Source organism: Salarias fasciatus, chromosome 5 (assembly GCF_902148845.1).
Source record: "Salarias fasciatus chromosome 5, fSalaFa1.1, whole genome shotgun sequence".
In the NCBI taxonomy this organism is placed as follows: domain Eukaryota; kingdom Metazoa; phylum Chordata; class Actinopteri; order Blenniiformes; family Blenniidae; genus Salarias; species Salarias fasciatus.
The window spans coordinates 33,823,630-33,840,424 of record NC_043749.1 but is presented as its reverse complement, the minus strand read 5'-3'; the positions used below and the strand labels follow the sequence as shown (position 1 = coordinate 33,840,424).

At 46.3% G+C, this 16,795-nt stretch overlaps 1 protein-coding gene across 3 annotated transcripts in view; it reads left to right on the top strand.

Moving 5' to 3' along the window:
- The first annotated feature begins 9,457 nt into the window (after positions 1–9,457).
- acad9 (acyl-CoA dehydrogenase family, member 9) overlaps positions 9,458–16,795 on the top strand; it is a 30,144-nt gene continuing 22,806 nt past the window's right edge. For all 3 annotated transcript variants that reach the window (XM_030092031.1, XM_030092030.1, XM_030092032.1), the window contains exons 1-13: positions 9,458–9,676; positions 10,211–10,304; positions 10,393–10,494; positions 11,290–11,396; positions 11,511–11,611; positions 12,294–12,372; positions 12,447–12,618; positions 12,832–12,905; positions 12,982–13,057; positions 13,128–13,198; positions 13,279–13,398; positions 13,520–13,648; positions 16,241–16,320. In XM_030092031.1, coding sequence (XP_029947891.1) covers positions 9,503–9,676; positions 10,211–10,304; positions 10,393–10,494; positions 11,290–11,396; positions 11,511–11,611; positions 12,294–12,372; positions 12,447–12,618; positions 12,832–12,905; positions 12,982–13,057; positions 13,128–13,198; positions 13,279–13,398; positions 13,520–13,648; positions 16,241–16,320 — 1,379 coding nt within the window. In that variant the 5' untranslated portion in view covers positions 9,458–9,502. The remainder of the gene's footprint in view (positions 9,677–10,210; positions 10,305–10,392; positions 10,495–11,289; positions 11,397–11,510; positions 11,612–12,293; positions 12,373–12,446; positions 12,619–12,831; positions 12,906–12,981; positions 13,058–13,127; positions 13,199–13,278; positions 13,399–13,519; positions 13,649–16,240; positions 16,321–16,795) is intronic.

Sequence of the window (16,795 nt, the reverse complement as noted above, 5' to 3'; positions counted from 1 at the left end):
AAACAGTTATTGAGGTATCTGCAGGTTCGTAGCTTCATCTCCTCAAAGGCCAGGTTGCACCCTGGTGGTATTTCTCTTTCTTCTTTGGAGGAGATTCTGCAGGACCGTCAGCCCCGAACATTGATCAGCAGGTCTTATATGCTCTGTCTCTTCCAGAAGGGGCTGCAGGACATCTCAAACTGCTTTGGGAGGCTGACCTGGGTGGAACCATTGCGGATGATGTGTGGATGTGTACCCCAGTAAAAACCGAGCTTCATACTCTGTGTATTTTACAAATGCGTTTTCATTTTTTTTGTTTACATTATGGTTTTAATTCTTTTATCCCTTTATTCTCCTTCTTTGTGAGGAAAAAAATAAACTATTTGATTGATCACGATGTCTGTGAAACTTCATTCATTTCATTGGTTGTCATGTAGCAAGATTGAAATCCTATTGGTGGAAGGAAGCTAGTTCCCGCCCCTCCAGGTAGCATGTTCAGTTGACCCTGATGAGCAGACAGGAAAAACAACATGAGGAAGCAAACCAAAAAATTAATTTAAGGACAAAGGAAGAGCTGGAAAGGCTTTTAGCAGTCCATGAGCATGTTTGGGAGCGAGGAAGTGACCTGAAAGTGATATTAAAACTTTCCAAAATTCTTGGTGAATGATATTCAGCCCTGCTAATGAGCGCAGTGTCTAACCGAGCTCGCTGCTGCCCTGCTGATGGCATGCTGACTGGGTGTATTATTTATTTATTTATTTGTTTTTTTTTTCCTGTCACCTCATGCATCTGCAGGAACTACAATTACTGCTAGGATGCAATAGCTAGATAGATTTAGTTACTTTTAAAATACCTTTCATTGTGGTTTGATTATATTTTGGGATCCATGATGTGAGCTGCAGCTTCATTAGTTTGTGTTGTGCAAAATCCGCAGTGCAGTTTTCATGAGTGCTGATTTGAATTACCTGGTATGGTTGTTTTGTTTAGAAATATTGCCAATTTGTTTGTAAATGTGGGTTTAGAATGTTTTTATGTACAGAAAACTTGCATTGACTATAAAAAGTGAATTTGTTAAAAAGGGTGTGTTAGAAAAATATTTTAGTTCATGGTTTGAAATACAAAGAATGGATCGCATGGTTAACATTTCTAATCTTAATTCATGGTTTAAAAGAAATTGAAGAAATCATCATTTCATAGGTTAAAAATATTCCATTTGAGTTGATGTACTGATTCAAAGTGACAAGAAAGTCCTGAAATGAGTGAACAGAAGTGATTGTTGTGATTGTGAGTGTGTGTCTTTAACTTAAGTAGCATACAGGGATTTGAATAACAGATATGGCCATAGATGATTTGTGATATCCTATCTACAATAAGGTCTGCATGTCATAAAAGTTGGGGGTTTTTTTCTCCCTTGCTTGATCACCATTGATACACTGAACCCCTGGACTGAATAAGGATTCCTCCTTGACCAAGGAGGTGGCGAGCTGTCCCAGGACCTGGTCCTGATACCCCGGGTGGAGGAACCACCCGTTTCCTCATCTTGATCACTGCCGTGCCGGTAGGACCCTCGAACCTTTGACTTTTCAACCCTGACACAGACTAGACTTTGACTAACACTGTTGACCAATGAAACCACTACTACCGAACTGGATGGAGAGACATTTGCCAACATGACCCCAAGGAACTTAACTGAACTTTGTTGAACTTGATCTAAGGGTCCCTTTCCTGACAAGGAAGAAAGATTTAAGTTCTAAAGAACTATTGAGCTTTAGCACATTTGTGCCGATTTTCCCACCTCTGTGGTGGTTTGTGGCTGTAAATTTGTTTTTGTTTTGTTTTTTTCATTAGAGTTGGCGGCTGCTAAGTGTCCTTTCATTTCATTGTGTGATGGTTCTTTAATACAGTTGTTGTGTGACAACTTCTTCTCCAACTCCAGCTATTCATTGGTCTCTCATGGATTCTCCCTTATCACCTCCCTCTTTTGAACCTGGAACACTGGCCCAGGAGCCCGTTGGTCTCGCTTGTACCTGACTAGTGAGTTACATGTTTTAATTTATTGTTTTTGACCTTTTTTTTTTTTCTTTTTTGCATTAATCTTTCTTTTTACATTTACTTGAACTGAAAAAACAAAGATATTGTTTGAAAAAAAAACAGTTTTCACCAACAGTATATGACATACAGGTTGTTCATCCCCATGCCCTGCTGTCTTAAACACTTGTTGCTCTTTATATACATTTTTTTTGCATTTACTTTTTTTCTAATGACATTTTTTTTTTTTACCAAATCTTGTTTTTTTTCTGCCAACTGTCTCAGTACCAGAGTTGGGGTCCGTTACTCAAAAAAGTAAAGAGTTACCCGTTACTAGTTACTTTTGAAAAAAGTAGTGCCTTACACTACTTCATTACTCCATGGAAAAAGTAACGAAGTTACACTACTCGTTACTGCATAGCGCTCCGTGGAGCTGTGCTCCGGTATATCCTTCCACGGAGCGCTGCCATGCGCAGGTCTGTGTGGATCAAAACGTTTTTTTTAACGGATTGAAAAGAAAACACGTCTTTTAAAATGTTTTATAACCATTCGGATTTACTCCACGTGCTAATGCGCCGTCCCCTGGACCACTGGAAGGAGGATTTTGTCCATTTGCGTAGTCCAGCTCTGATTGACTTCCAGCTAAGCTTCGAGCTAAGCTGCTACGATGCTAACAGCTGGGAACCAGAGACACAGGTTATGAGCTTGTCTAACTTTGTCAATGATAGGGAAAGGGCGTGGGTCCCTGATCTTCGGAGTATTCCTTTAAAAGGGGCATTTACAGGAGGAGGGAGTGCAGTGTTGTCAGTGGGGCACAAATTTATATAAGGTAACCAGTTTTACTTTGACGGTTCCATCAGCCCTGACCCAGAAGCGACAGCGAGTAGCTGCTCGTATGGCCGCCGTTCCATCTATTGGTGGTTATAAAAAAAACTCTGCTTAAATAATAATATTTTGGTTGCTCTATTTGCAGTCATTGTAAAAGTAACGATCGTAGCGTTTCATTTGTAACGCCAGTTTAACTACCAATCTAGAAGCAGTAGTGTCGTTACACTACTCGTTCCCATCAAAAGTAATTTAACTACTTGTAACGCTCGTTACTTGTCGTTACACACCCAACTCTGCTCAGTACTGTTCTGACTTTAAACTTTTTTTTTTTTTTTTTGTCATTTCAGACAAAAGCTTGTTGTGTTTGAGGGACACTACATGAATACTTGTATTATTGATAGTATCAATTTTTTGAGATTACTGCACAAAAATGGTGAAGCTGTTTTATGCCACTGATGGCTTTCATTGGATAATAAAGACTACTTGTTGTTATAAAAATATATATATATATATATTTTTTTTTTTTTTCAAATGAGAAGCCGTTATGAAGAGGAGAGCGTCCTCCGTCTCTTGGCAGGAGAGGGGCCGTGCCCAGAGTCTGGCTCTGGATCATCATCGGGATCTCTCCTCCTCTTCCTCCAGCGGCCCTCTGGACTCTGCTCCACAGCTGCTCCGTCTTCTGGAGCACAAACTGATGTTAGTGTTGGAAACAGAGCAGCTGAAACATGGAACCCATCAAACCGTCGGCGGTCTCACCGGAGCTGCTGTCCCTCCCTTGGTCACCACGGCCGATCTTCCTCTTTTTCCCTGGGGGGCCGTGGTGTGAGCAGCAGAGCCTCTCTGCCTCTCTCTGTGATGAAGAGCTTCAGGAACAAGACGACCAGCAGTCAGAGTCTCAAAACATCGAGCAGCAAAGAAACACCGCAGGGAGAACGTGGAGATAAATACCTGCAAACAGCCTGAGTCTGGGTCGCTGGCCCGCCGCCTCTTTCCTCTGGAGCGGCTGGTGCTGGGGGGGAAAGGCTGCCCCCTGCTGGGGATGGAGGGCTGCCCCCTGCTGGGGGTGGAGTGCTGACCCCTGTGGGGGAGGACAGAGCAGCATCGTCCTCATCAGCAGTCCAGCTGGGACAGATCTTCATCAGCTGCCTGGACCGGTGGACACTGGAAGACAGTCACTCATGGAGTTGAAGTACTTGGTCTGACTGCAGGACGACGGAGCAGCAAACACCTGAGAGACACTGACTAGCTGGGACAGCTGCCGTCCATGTGGCCGAGGCTGAGGAACGGGTGCTGGAACGGGGTGATCCGGTGGTAATGGCTGACGTCCAGCATCCCGCTCAGCAGCTCGACGAAGCTGGCCCGGTCCTGTGCTTCAGCCGGGACGTCTTCTGCTGGAGTGTTCAATGGAAACTAGCAGGTACAGAAGAGAACGAGCAGAAGTCAGAAGAGAAATCAACGTGTATGTTCAAATCATAAGAGCAGATGTTCTGACTCACCTCCAGCAGATCGGTCAGACTTTTGATGGAGAGCTTCATGCAGCCCGGGTCACTCTGAGGGTCACTGGTGGACTGAAGAGAGGAAACGTTTCATTTAGTCCACATGTGGAAGATAAGAAGCTACTAGTTCTGATCCAACACTGTTCAAACCCTGGTCTTACCTTCAGACACCAGGTCCTGGTCATCTCAGGTGACGTTGCCATCTTGAAACACTTTTTGGCGTGGTATCCCAGGTTTATCACGGTGTCTGGGATTTTACCACAGATCAAGGTGATGAATTTCAGCTGTGGACAAAACACAGTGTTTAATTATACGGTGAAACTGAGCAGTAGAAGTTCTGAATTGAAGATACGTTCTGTTTAAGTTCTGGAAATCAGTGAACATTGACTGAATATAAAACAGCTTCAGCAACTCTGAGTCAACGAGGAAGAAATACTGAATTATTAAATGTAACACTGACCATCTCAGCCTCATGGTCTGCCGGAAACAGGGCAGCATCTCCGCCATGATGCAGCCCAGAGCCCAGACGTCGATAGCGTGGGCGAAGGGTCCTCTGGGCAGCATTTCTGAAGATCTGAGGACACAAACACTTTGCAGTCACCATGACCGGACCGACAGACCCACACAGCTGCTCCACATCTGCACGGCAGTTTGGTTACTTCCGTGTACCAGAGAGTCCCGAGTTGATGGCCGGTCCTTTTGTGAGGATCGTCATGAGCCAGTCCAAAATCGATCAGTTTGACCTGAAATGGGGACTGAGCTCGATTGACGACCATCACGTTGTCCGGTTTTAGGTCTGAGTGCACCAGGCCGATGCCCTTCAAGAAGTCGAGCGCCTGGGCCAGCTGGAACCAGGAGCAGAACAGTAAAAGTCAACGGCACGAGACTGAACACTGCTCTGGATAGAGATCCAAGCAGCCTCCAAATGAAGAAGAAGAGGAAGCCGAACCTGTTTGACGATGGGCCGGATCTCCATCAGGCTGAAGGAGTGATCCTCCATGACCTGAAGGAGAGTGACATCCAGTCGTTCGGATTCCTGGCAGTAGGACTCCCCGGCCATGAAGGAGCCCCCCCACTGGACGATGTTGAATCGGTGAGAGCCAAGACCCCTCATCAGGTTGAGACACAACGCCTGGAGTCACAGAAGACCTCATGTTAGACACACGGTTTCAGGATTTATGCTCTACAAGTGAAATGTGAGAGACTAGTCTTGTATGACACCTCGTCCTTTGAGTCGGCGATGACCTGCCGGTCCTGAATGACCTTTAAAGCCACAAAGGTGTCGTTGGGCTTTTTTCGACACAGGGTCACGGTGCCTTCGGCACAGTGACCTCCTCCACCACGTAGTCCGCGGTGGGGGAAGAGATGGAGTCCCCAACCAGGACCATGGTTGGTCCGAACTGGAAGAGAAGAGGACGCTACAGATAAACATCTACAGTCGTTCAGGCGAATCTCAGATTCTTTTAAAAAGGACAAGCCTGCATTAAAAGAGACATTATATCTGTGTATCTGACGACTGGTGGCCACATGAATCAGAAACACAGAATCAAACATTTGGTGTAAGAGCCACGTTGTCTCTATATTTCCCATGAAAACTTTATGTCAACATTTCTTGTCTGGACCAAGTGGTCCATAAAGATCTGATGGACTTACCACCAACTCTGTCCAGATGACTCTCACTGGAAATGCTTCCAGGAAAATTCTGCTCCGTAGCTTCAAAAAATCTACAGAAAAGAGAGAAATGCATCCATGAAGTTCAGCATCAAAACCAAAATTTTCAGCTGAATATGGTTGTAAAGACCTGATTAGATGCTCCCATCACTGTAACCCTGAACTGATCTATATGTGGCAGTTTATCTTATTAATTGAGATAATTAAGGCCTACAGTGACATGAACAGGAGAAACGTGATGTGATGAAACATCCTCATGTTTGGATTCTATCGTTGTGTCTAAAATAATATGAATTAGTCCAAAAAGTCCTCAAATGTTTCATTTTCACCGTCTGACCGGTCAGCCTCAGTGAGTTCTCCCATTTGAATCTGAAACTCAAGTTAAATTGAGTTTCTGCTGAGTTTGAAGCAGGCCCCGGCCCTCACACCGGTCACATCTCCACATTAGAAGCGTTTTTCTCAAAAAAACGTGGATGAAGTTGTTTATAAAGTTCCTCTGTATCGGTGGTGCGTGGACACGTGGACATGTGAAGCATGGCCGAGCCTTTAAAGTTGCTGTTCAGTATTTCCACTCTGGACGAAAAATGCTGCTACGAAGACCATTTAAAAGCGGCGGGGGGATCTTCAATGCAGAGATTTTTAGACTCAGATGTCATTCTGGCTACTGCTGCCCATGTTAAGCGGAGTCATGTTATACCACATTATGCATACAACACTTGCCACACTCCTCTGAGGTGCTTCTCCTTCTTGTCAGTTTCTGGCAGACCACATGTAGCAAAGGTGCACTGCTGCCCCCCACAGGTCAGTAATGGAAGCTCTGATATCTCCCAGCGGTCTGAACGGCTTCTGCCCTGAGCCGCCAGACCGCTTTGGCACCAGAGCTCGTCACGTTACCAGTGCTAATCTATGTTTAAGTAGTCAAATTGAAGTGTACCTTATTTGGATTATAGATATATTAAAAATTAGTTAGCACCTGAACAGTGTACAGGTGCTAACACCTGAACAGTGTACACGATTTGTACTTTTATTATTTTCTTACTGTGCTGATAAAATGCTCATACTTCTGGCTCATACCAATTACTAAGAAAGTATACTTTGCAATTACTGATCAATATACTTTCTCATTACTTTGCTGCTACTTCTGTATTGCACACACACACACACACACACACACACACACACACACACACACACACACACACACACACACACACACACACACACACACACCTTACAAATGATGGAACAGATATCCCTGGAAGATTATCAATTTATTTATTACCAGAATTCAGACTTAAAATCCTGAGGAGCTCAGAATCGTGTCAGAGTTGAATCATGAGACCTTCTCCTCCTCCTGACTGGATCAATCATTTCTAAACCCTGATCGTTCACTTCAGAACATCTGGGTGGAGCAGATGGTGGAGGCTCCTCTCTTCACTGCAGGGCGGAGACATCCAGAGGAGGCTTTAGAAATCTCTAGCAAACAGCAGAGGAGCTGACACAAACAGGAATTTACCCAGGATGAATAAAGGAATCTGGATCTGAATCTTTATTAAAATTCAACAAAACACTGTATAAAAAGTTGAAAATAACATAATGGAATATCAAGTATTGAACAGAGAGGCTTTTTAGAACAGGATCATCACGTCCCTCAGTTTGTCTTACAGGTTTGTAGCCTGCATTTGTTGAAGGCTTTCTTTCTTTATTCCTTTTCTCCAGAAGTGTCAATCCCTCCATTAATATACAGCCATGATGGAACCTGCAAGGACAACAGAAAGGAAAGAAAACTTTGTTCCTTCAGGGGAACGTTTCGTTTGCTGCAGGGCATTGACTTCATGGTCCTCTCTACCTGCGAGGGAGAACTCCCTCCTTCCTTCTTGGCAGCTCTGAACGATAATTGAACCTCATTTATGGTGAAGTTCATTTAGCGATTTGCTCAAGGACACTTCAACATTTGAACAAGTGATTCTAGAGATTAAACTGCCAGTCTTCAGACTGGAGGATGACTCGTCCGGCCACTGGACCACAGCGAGCCCTCGACTTTAAGTGGTTGGAGGAACGTTCATAGCCTCTTCCTCAGGTCAGTGGGTCAAGCTGGATCCTCTTCCTTCCTGATGCAGTTGGTACCTTCTTCTGCTGAACTGAATGACTGACGGTCTGATTTTCTGAAGCTGCCTCCAGAGACACAGAGGACGTCACACAGGCCAGGACGGGGAAAATAAATCAAAAATGAAAGAGCTCCTGCGTGACGACGGCATTGACCTTCTCGTGTGTAGTTTCTGGAGTTCCTCTCATTCACGGGGACAATACCGAGGACATGACGTGTTTTTAGCAGGGTGTGCGCCCAGCGCAGCCCTCGAGCTGCACATGCGTGGGGTTCACCGTCCCTGGAGCAGCACGGAGGGCAACAGGGACCGTGGGGGTATTTCTAGAATCCTGGAGGGAGGTTATGACACCGCTGAAGGTCACAACAGCAGTACAATCATTCTTTTCTCCTTCTTGCACAAGCAGCGGGCCTTGGCTGCCCGCCCGGCTGTGGCAGGTGGTCTGACTGACAGTTTGCCCTGCTTGACTGTCCGGCCCTTGAGGTTGGGAGCTAAAAATAGAGCCGAGCTTGGAGGGGCCACATCCTCGGTGTCAGCAGGCCCACGTCATGGTGCAGGGAGGGGGAGAGGACAGGGCTTCACTTCCTCTGCCAGCAGATGAATGGTTTGCATTACATCCAGTGAGACTGAACACAAACCTGCAGGTTTCTCTTCCAGAGTGACCTTCACTGTCTCTCTCACACCTTTTTTTAAGCTTCTTTTTAAAACCTAGACTGGTGGCTTTGTATTCATTAATTTTTACTTCGGGTTTGTAAAGATTAATGCGTTGTTAATTGCACCAGTTATTTCTTTGCAAGCAGCACCATCTAGTGGAGGCCTGTGCTGAGTTCAAGTGCTGTCGGAAAAGCACTAGAGGAAATTTTGTCATTATTATAGAAAATAATAGAAAAGAAACATTTTATTTATCCCAGAGGAAATTCTCTGCAGTGTTGATCCACGCAAAAATGAACACACAGAATAAATACATAGAATAAACACTGCTACTTTTTTTTACAGAAAAAAAATATACCTAAGGGTGTTGATCAAGCCTCAAATTAGGGTGGAAAATCTCCTTAAAAGACTAAATATTTAGGGAAAATATGTTCTCAATAAATTTCCATGTTCACGAGTTTCCTTGAAAGGTTAAAGTGATAACAGAACAATTCGCGTTTTTAAATGATGTCTGCTGTGCAAAAACGATGGACACAAAACATTTTGTTTATTTACAATGACATGAAACATGACAATGAATAAATAAAATGTTCAAATAAAAGGAAAATGTTCATATTAAAGATGTATTTCCGTTTTACGAGGGTCCGTGAAAGCATCTCCACGGTGGCTCTGAAACGTCATCATCACGCGCCAGAATTGGGTCAAAGGTACCCGGGCTGTGTTTTTCTCCGGACCAGAGGAGCTATGAACGTCCACAGACTGCTGGCCCTGTGCAGGGGGGCCCGCCTTGGCACGCGCCTGGCCGCCTGGGGCGTGAGGCCGACGGGGAGAGACGCTGTGGAGCCGCGGAGGAGCTTCCAGACTCACCGCAGGAGCCTGGCGTACGCCAAAGACCTGTTCCTGGGTCAGGTCAACCAGGTGAGACCACGGGTTACCAGGTGAGGTAACATGCCTGGAGACCACACCCTGCTGCTCCTGGGTCAGGTCAACCAGGCGAGGAACCATCAACCTGGAGGATGAAGCCCGTGTGGTCCTGTCGAGGCTGGTGAAGGGTTATGTGTCTGAACTAGTCCCAGACTGTCCCTCAGCTGTCCCCACCTCACCCCTCTGACCCCGCCTGACCCTGCTTGACCCTCTTCTTCATAACACCTTATAAGAAGAGATAGCCCAGCAGGCTCATCCTAAATGGTCTGGTGGTCCCTGGAGCCGCTCCGTCCTGGTTTCATGAGTGTTAACACCCTGAGGAACCTGTCAGTCCACTGATCCTGGAGGAGTCCGAAGTCTCCGGTCCTGGAGGGCCGCCATGACATCCAGCGAGTTTCAGATCTCTTCCAGTTGTGACACACCTGAGCCACCGGGACACTGTGGACTGTCCCGATCGTTCTTATCTGGATGTCAAACAGCTTTTGTCTCCTGATTCCTGTCCTGAACCAGTCTGTGTCTGTGTTTCAGAACGAGGTCTTCCCTTATCCAGAGATCGGAAATGAAGAGTTAGAAGAGCTCCAGCAGTTTGTCGCTCCGGTGGATAAATTCTTCACTGAAGAAGGTTGGAGTGGAGCTCAGGTCACATGAAGTCAGATTTTAAGATGGACTGCCTCTCAGGATTCTGCTGAACTGGCTTTTTGACCTCTCAGTGGACTCGGCGAGGATCGATCAGGAGGCCAGAATCCCCCCGGAGACCCTGAATGGCCTGAAGGAGCTGGGCCTGTTTGGAATCATGGTTCCTGAGGAGTATGGTGAGATCCTTCCTGACCCAGCTCAGCTCCGTTCTGTTGTACAGTATCAGCTGATCATGATAACAGCTGATAATAGATTACAATACAGCCTGAGGGATTTCTTGGTTTAAAAAAAAACATTGATCGTCATGAAAATCATTCAGTTTTATTCTCAGTGCCATTAAAAGTTCTTTCAAGAGAGATATTTATTATGTATAATAAAGATATTCTGAAAATGATACACTGGGATTCTCCAGATCCATGAAAACATGCTGAACTGTTGCAGTGATTGTTTCTGGCTGTGCCTGTTTAATATAAAGTGTACTTTTCTTTTCAGTGGCTGAGGGTTTCATAAAGTCAAGACTGGCTGCAGCAACATGAAAAAATAAGAGATCCGCTTCAGTTTTCCTATTGTCTCAGTATTTTTCTGCCAATTCAGGGTCCTAAAGCATGAATCCTTTAATAATTAGTTCATAATTAGCCTCCAGCTATTTGTACTGAACAGTAAAGCCAGCTTTTGCGTTCCTTGTTTCCTTTTATGCGTTTGCTGCAAACATACTATGAAATGACAGACTTTTGGCCGCTGCTCAGGTTTTTAAGGCTGCGGTCACCTTCTTTCATCGTGTCTTCATAAAATGAACAAGTGAGCAAAGATCGCAGCAGCTTCTCTTCTTTTTTCACGTCTGATTGATTGATGTGTGCAAGTAGTGAAGAATCAATTGTTTGGAGACAAACAGTGAGGGTGTGATTCATTACTGAAGTACAAGTCAGAGATGTGGCCGCGTGTTGAGTCCCTGGTGTTGCTTCTGCCTCCAGGGGGCCTCGGTTTGTCCAACACCATGTACGCCCGGCTGGCAGAGATCACCTCCCTGGACGGCTCCATCGCCGTGACGCTGGCGGCGCATCAAGCCATCGGGCTGAAGGTGAAACCAGCAGGGACAGAAACAAGCACCGGCGGAGGGCTGAGCTGACTGGCTGACGTGTGTGTGTGTGTGTGCGTGTGTGTGTGTGTGTGTGTGTGTGTGTTTGTTTTTCAGGGGATTCTGATCGCCGGGAATGAAGCCCAGAAGCAGAAGTATCTTCCCAAACTGGCCTCAGGTGAACACATCGCAGCTTTCTGCCTGACGGAGCCTGGAAGGTGAACACACACACACACACACTTCATCTATACACATATATCTATACTAGAAGTACACAACCGATTGTTTAGTGTGAAAGATATCACAAATATGTATATGTATATGTAGTATTGATAGTGTAAATATATATTTGACTGGACCTTCAGTGTGAAAACACTTGTGAATTTAATCAAATATAAATGTGATTGTAGCATCATAAACAAAACATATCAAACAGCTCTAAAGCACTTTCACACAGCCATGGTGGAAACATGATGGTTTGAAACGTCAAGCTAGATAATAAATCAAGTTATACTCAGTATATTTAGAACAGTAGATACGCCAGTCCTACAAACATACTTATTTATGCTGTAAAAATACATCAGATAAACGCTGACTGTGCCTTTTAATGCCACGTGTTCAGAAATTCTCCACTTTGGAACAGAACACACTCTCATTTATCCTATTTTCTCTTAATTTTTTGTGTTTTACACTTGAATGAAGCTGTTGCTGTTGTGTGTAGATAGCGTACCTCCACTGAGCCCAGGGCTCACAGCAGTGTCGCTGCTGCAGTAAAACCAGACTGCAGCCAATAGAAAGTGTCAGGAGCTGAGGCTCCTCCCAGAGAACAGTTCTCTTCAAACCGAGGGACCGTGGTGTCAGAACCCCGTCGGCCTCACGTCTGCTGTGTTCCTCCTCCAGCGGCAGCGACGCGGCGTCCATCAAGACCCGGGCCACGCTGTCCGAGGACGGGACGCACTACCTGCTCAACGGCTCCAAGGTGAGCGCCGGGGGTCCACCGGCCGGCCGGGCGGGCTCCAGGGTTCCCCTCATGTTCTGCTCTGGCGTTCTCAGATCTGGATCTCAAACGGCGGCATGGCGGACGTCATGACGGTGTTCGCTCGGACCGAGGTGGAGGTGGACGGCGTCAAGAAGGACAAGATCTCCGCGTTCATCGTGGAGCGGGCGTTTGGGGGCGTGGTCAGCGGCAAGCCGGAGGACAAGCTGGGCATCCGGGGCTCCAACAGTAAGACGGCCACGTTCTGTCTGCATCCAACTCCATCGCCGTCCTGACTCCATGTTGCTCCAAACACACGTTTCTGTCCTACATAGTCTGGAAAATAAGAGTGTTTAATGTGAAGGACCGCTCGAATGCTGAAACCTTTGTCTGTTTTGGCCACAAATCAACGTTCCTGTGTTCTGCCCCCCCCCCCCCCACCCCACCCCCCCCACCCCCCAGCGTGTGAAGTGTCCTTTGAGAACGTCCCGGTTCCTCTGGAGAACGTCATTGGAGAAGTGGGAAGTGGGTTCAAGGTGAGGCTTCCTCCGCCGTGTGGTCGATTCCCATCATTCCCGGGTGTCTGTCAGCCGTTTGCTTTGCGTTGGGCAGATCGCCATGAACATCCTGAACTCCGGCCGCTTCAGCATGGGCAGCTCCTCCGCCGGGATGATCAAGAAGCTGATAGGTAGAAGCCGCCGGCAGCTTCGGGCGCCGGAGGTTCTCCCAGACTGACGCGACTGTGTGACTCTCTGCAGAGCTGACCGCCGAGTACGCCGCCACCAGGAAGCAGTTTGACAAGAGCCTGAGTGAGTTTGGAATGATCCAGGTACGGCGGAGCGTGGCCTCTGTGGATTCTGAAGCTCCGCCCCCGTCCAGGCGTCACCCGGCTGTTTCCTCTTGGTGCAGGAGAAGTTTGCGGTGATGGCTCTGAACGCCTTCGTGATGGAGAGCATGGCGTACCTCACAGCGGGCATGATGGACCGGCCCGGCGTCCCGGACTGCTCTCTGGAAGCCGCCATGGTCAAGGTGAGTGGAACCCTGGATCGCGCCCCCTGCTGTTCGCTGTGTGCATCGCGCTGCATTTCTTTATTCCGCTGAATATCTCCGTCTGTTCGTCGGCACACGCTGATTCCCGTCTTGCGTTCAGGTGTTCAGCTCGGAGGGGGGCTGGATCTGCGTCAGCGAGGCTCTTCAGGTCCTCGGAGGTCTGGGATATACCAAGAACTACCCCTTCGAGCGCTACGTCAGGGACTGTCGGATCCTGCCCATCTTTGAGGTACGCTGCTCGTTCCCCCTCCTTAATGCTTTCTGTGTTGCTGGAATTCAGGAATCTTTTATTTGTTTTTTTTTTTGTTTTTTTTACACATTTTAAAGGTGCATTAAGGAGTTTTTCATCTTTAAAAATACTCATTTTCCACTGTAAATTAAGGCTGTGACTTTAACGCGTTAGTTACGATTAATTAATTACAGAAATTTTAACGCGATAAAAAAATTATCGCAAATTGTCGCGGAACGTTTCTCACCGGACGAGTTTCACCCGGACATATTTCGCTGTGACACAACAACGAAACAGCTCCCGACTTGGTGACTTTCTCGTTAAATCTGGCGACTTTCCAAAGCTTCCTGCCGACTTTTTTTGTCAAAAGCGACTAGCAACAATTTTAGCGACTTTTTCTGGTGCTCTGGAGACGTGACAGGACGTCTCGTTCTGCAGCTGCTGTCCTCAATGAGCTGCGGGTGCTGCGTGAGCCCCTCCCCCGTCCCAAAGCACTCACAGGCGGCCAGTCTCAGCAGCGCCCCCTGCTGCAGTCAGAGCAGAGAGGAGACCCACACCACTCCTCCACACTTCAAATGGATCGTGTGTGCGCAAATACGCCACTGCTCACTTGCTGACAAACCAAGAATCAACAGAAGAAAATTCATTTGTAGTTCTAAACATATTTAGGGTGTTTTTTTAACTCACATTTTGCTTCTCCCATGACGTTATTCCTCTCTCCTACAGCGTCCATTACAATTACATGCAAATTGCAAATTAGGTAACGACCTCATCTTGCGACTTCTGGCGACTTTTAGGACAGCCAATAGTGACTTTCCTTACTGGGGACTTGGCAACACTGCTCCCGACGACAGCGCACTACTTGGTCTCGTGCACAGAAAATTTTGATTTAAAAAGCCAGCGGATGGCAGCGTGGATAAAACCAAAGCTGTATGCACATTATGCAGCAAAGAATTTGCATACCATCGCAGCACATCGAGCCTGCTATATCAACTGAATGCTAAGCATGTCGCAGCAGCGGCCAACACGCAAGCCTCGCATACAGCTAGAGTTGAAGAGGACGTCACTCCAACTACTTCAAGGACCCTCGCCCAGCACAACAAAAGTTGCACTAATCAATGTGTATTGGTTTATTTGTCTTGGTTAAATTCCTCCTTCCTTGCTGAAAAAATTAACAGTGTTTTGTTGCTTAAAGGTGGAATACAACATTTTCTCGAAAAGACGAAGCCCCACGTCTGTTACTCACTTTTTGAACAACGCGCATGCGCCAGACCATCCGCCCGGCTCTCCTGCTTCTCCCAGAAAACGCGGAAGTGTACGAGCGCGATCTCCTCTCGGCGTGCACGGCTCTGTACAGTTTCTGCGATCCGCCTCGCTCATAAATAAAGCTTTTTTTTCCGAAACAGCTACAGTTTCATTATGTCAGACTCGCCATCGGTAAGTACTAGCTCAGAAGCTCACCGGCTACATAAACACTCTGAATGCGCATGCGCAAAAGGGAGAAGCTGATTGGGCGCAAGCACGGAGAACCGCCTTACGAAAGCAGCTCGTCAGAATGATTGACAAACAGACCCACCAATTATTTAGGTGATCCACCCGGAAATCAAAATGTTGTATTACACCTTTAAGCTTATGTATCACTATATTGATTTATTATACCAAAATCCATTAGAAAAAGAAAGGTTCTCACTGATCTCGGGTCAAATATCGATATGCGATTAATTGAGATTAATTAATTACAAAGGCCCTAATTAATTAGATTAATTTTTTTAATCGAGTCCCACCCCTACTGTAAATATGTTACAAATGTTCAATGATGTCTAGAATGTGCCCTGACATATTCATTGCAAGTACCGCTAACACCGCTAAATTGTCACTTGAAAGTTGCAGTGCCGGTTCGGCACTGGGAAAATTTGAGAGGATGTGATGTAATGCACGCTCCCTGACTCGCTTAGCTTTTGTTTTGTCCACCATTACTCCGCCAGATGCTGAGCGAGCAACAACTGAGCAGTATTAGAAAGGACCGGCTTCTAGCACTGCCACAGCTCCAGCACAGACCCACCTGGCAAAAATAACTTCAATTTTACTGAAGCGCTACTTAAAGAGCGAGGAAGGAGTTCCCCTCTTCCGTGCACGGACATGGCCACAAGCCACAGACATGAGCGTTTCACTAAGCTGCAGTTACGCCCAAGGCCTGCAGGGGCCGTTGTTTCGCATAAAACATGCAAACTCCTTAATGCACCTTTAAAGATTTAAGTATTTAAAAAAAAATAAAGAGTACTGTGAAGAGCTGGAGTCAGGGTGGTGTTCATGTGTCCACCAGGGGGCGTGCTGCACCAGAGAGTGACTCATCACTCAGCAGGTGTGAGCAAAGTGAGATGCATTAAAGTGATTTTACATGTTTTGGAAATCATGTGTGTTTTCATTGGAAAAGACATCAGTGTTCTCTCTCTCTCTCTCTCTCTCTGTCTCTCTCTCTGTCTCTCTCTCTCTCTCTCTCTCTCTCTCTCTCTCTCTCTCTCTCTCATGCCTGGCTGCATGATGTGATCCTGCTGGATTGGTGTAGGAATAAAAGCTGCTGTCTCTCCACAGGGAACCAATGAAATCCTGAGGATGTACGTTGCTCTCACTGGAATGCAGTACGCAGGAAAAATCCTCACCACCAAGATCAAGTAAGAGCACGGCGCCCGGAGGAACCCGGGAACGTGAATATCATGAATCTAGACATGAGCTGGATCAGATCACATGAGGCCATCCTGCTATGCTGCAGCTATGAAAGCTTCCTGTTTCCACCTGAAGTCACTGGAGTCAAACAGAGCCTCACACAGCAACAAGAACCAATAACACAAACACCAAAAGGTCATATATGATAGGTTTCATTTCAGTGTGTCCTGAAAATCTTCCCATTTAATATGAATTTACAGTGTTGAATAAAAACGGGTGATTTTTTTTAATGATTTCACCTCCAGCTGAAAGCTCCACATGACATTAAGCTAGCTGTGTTGTAATCTGATGTTTAGTTAAATACACTTCAGTTTCATTTCTATAGCATCAAATAAAACACAGAGAGAAACTAGAAGAAACGGTTCCACTGTAATCCTCTGGCTGCAGACGCGATGAAGACTCAGACCAACATCTAGCTCCACT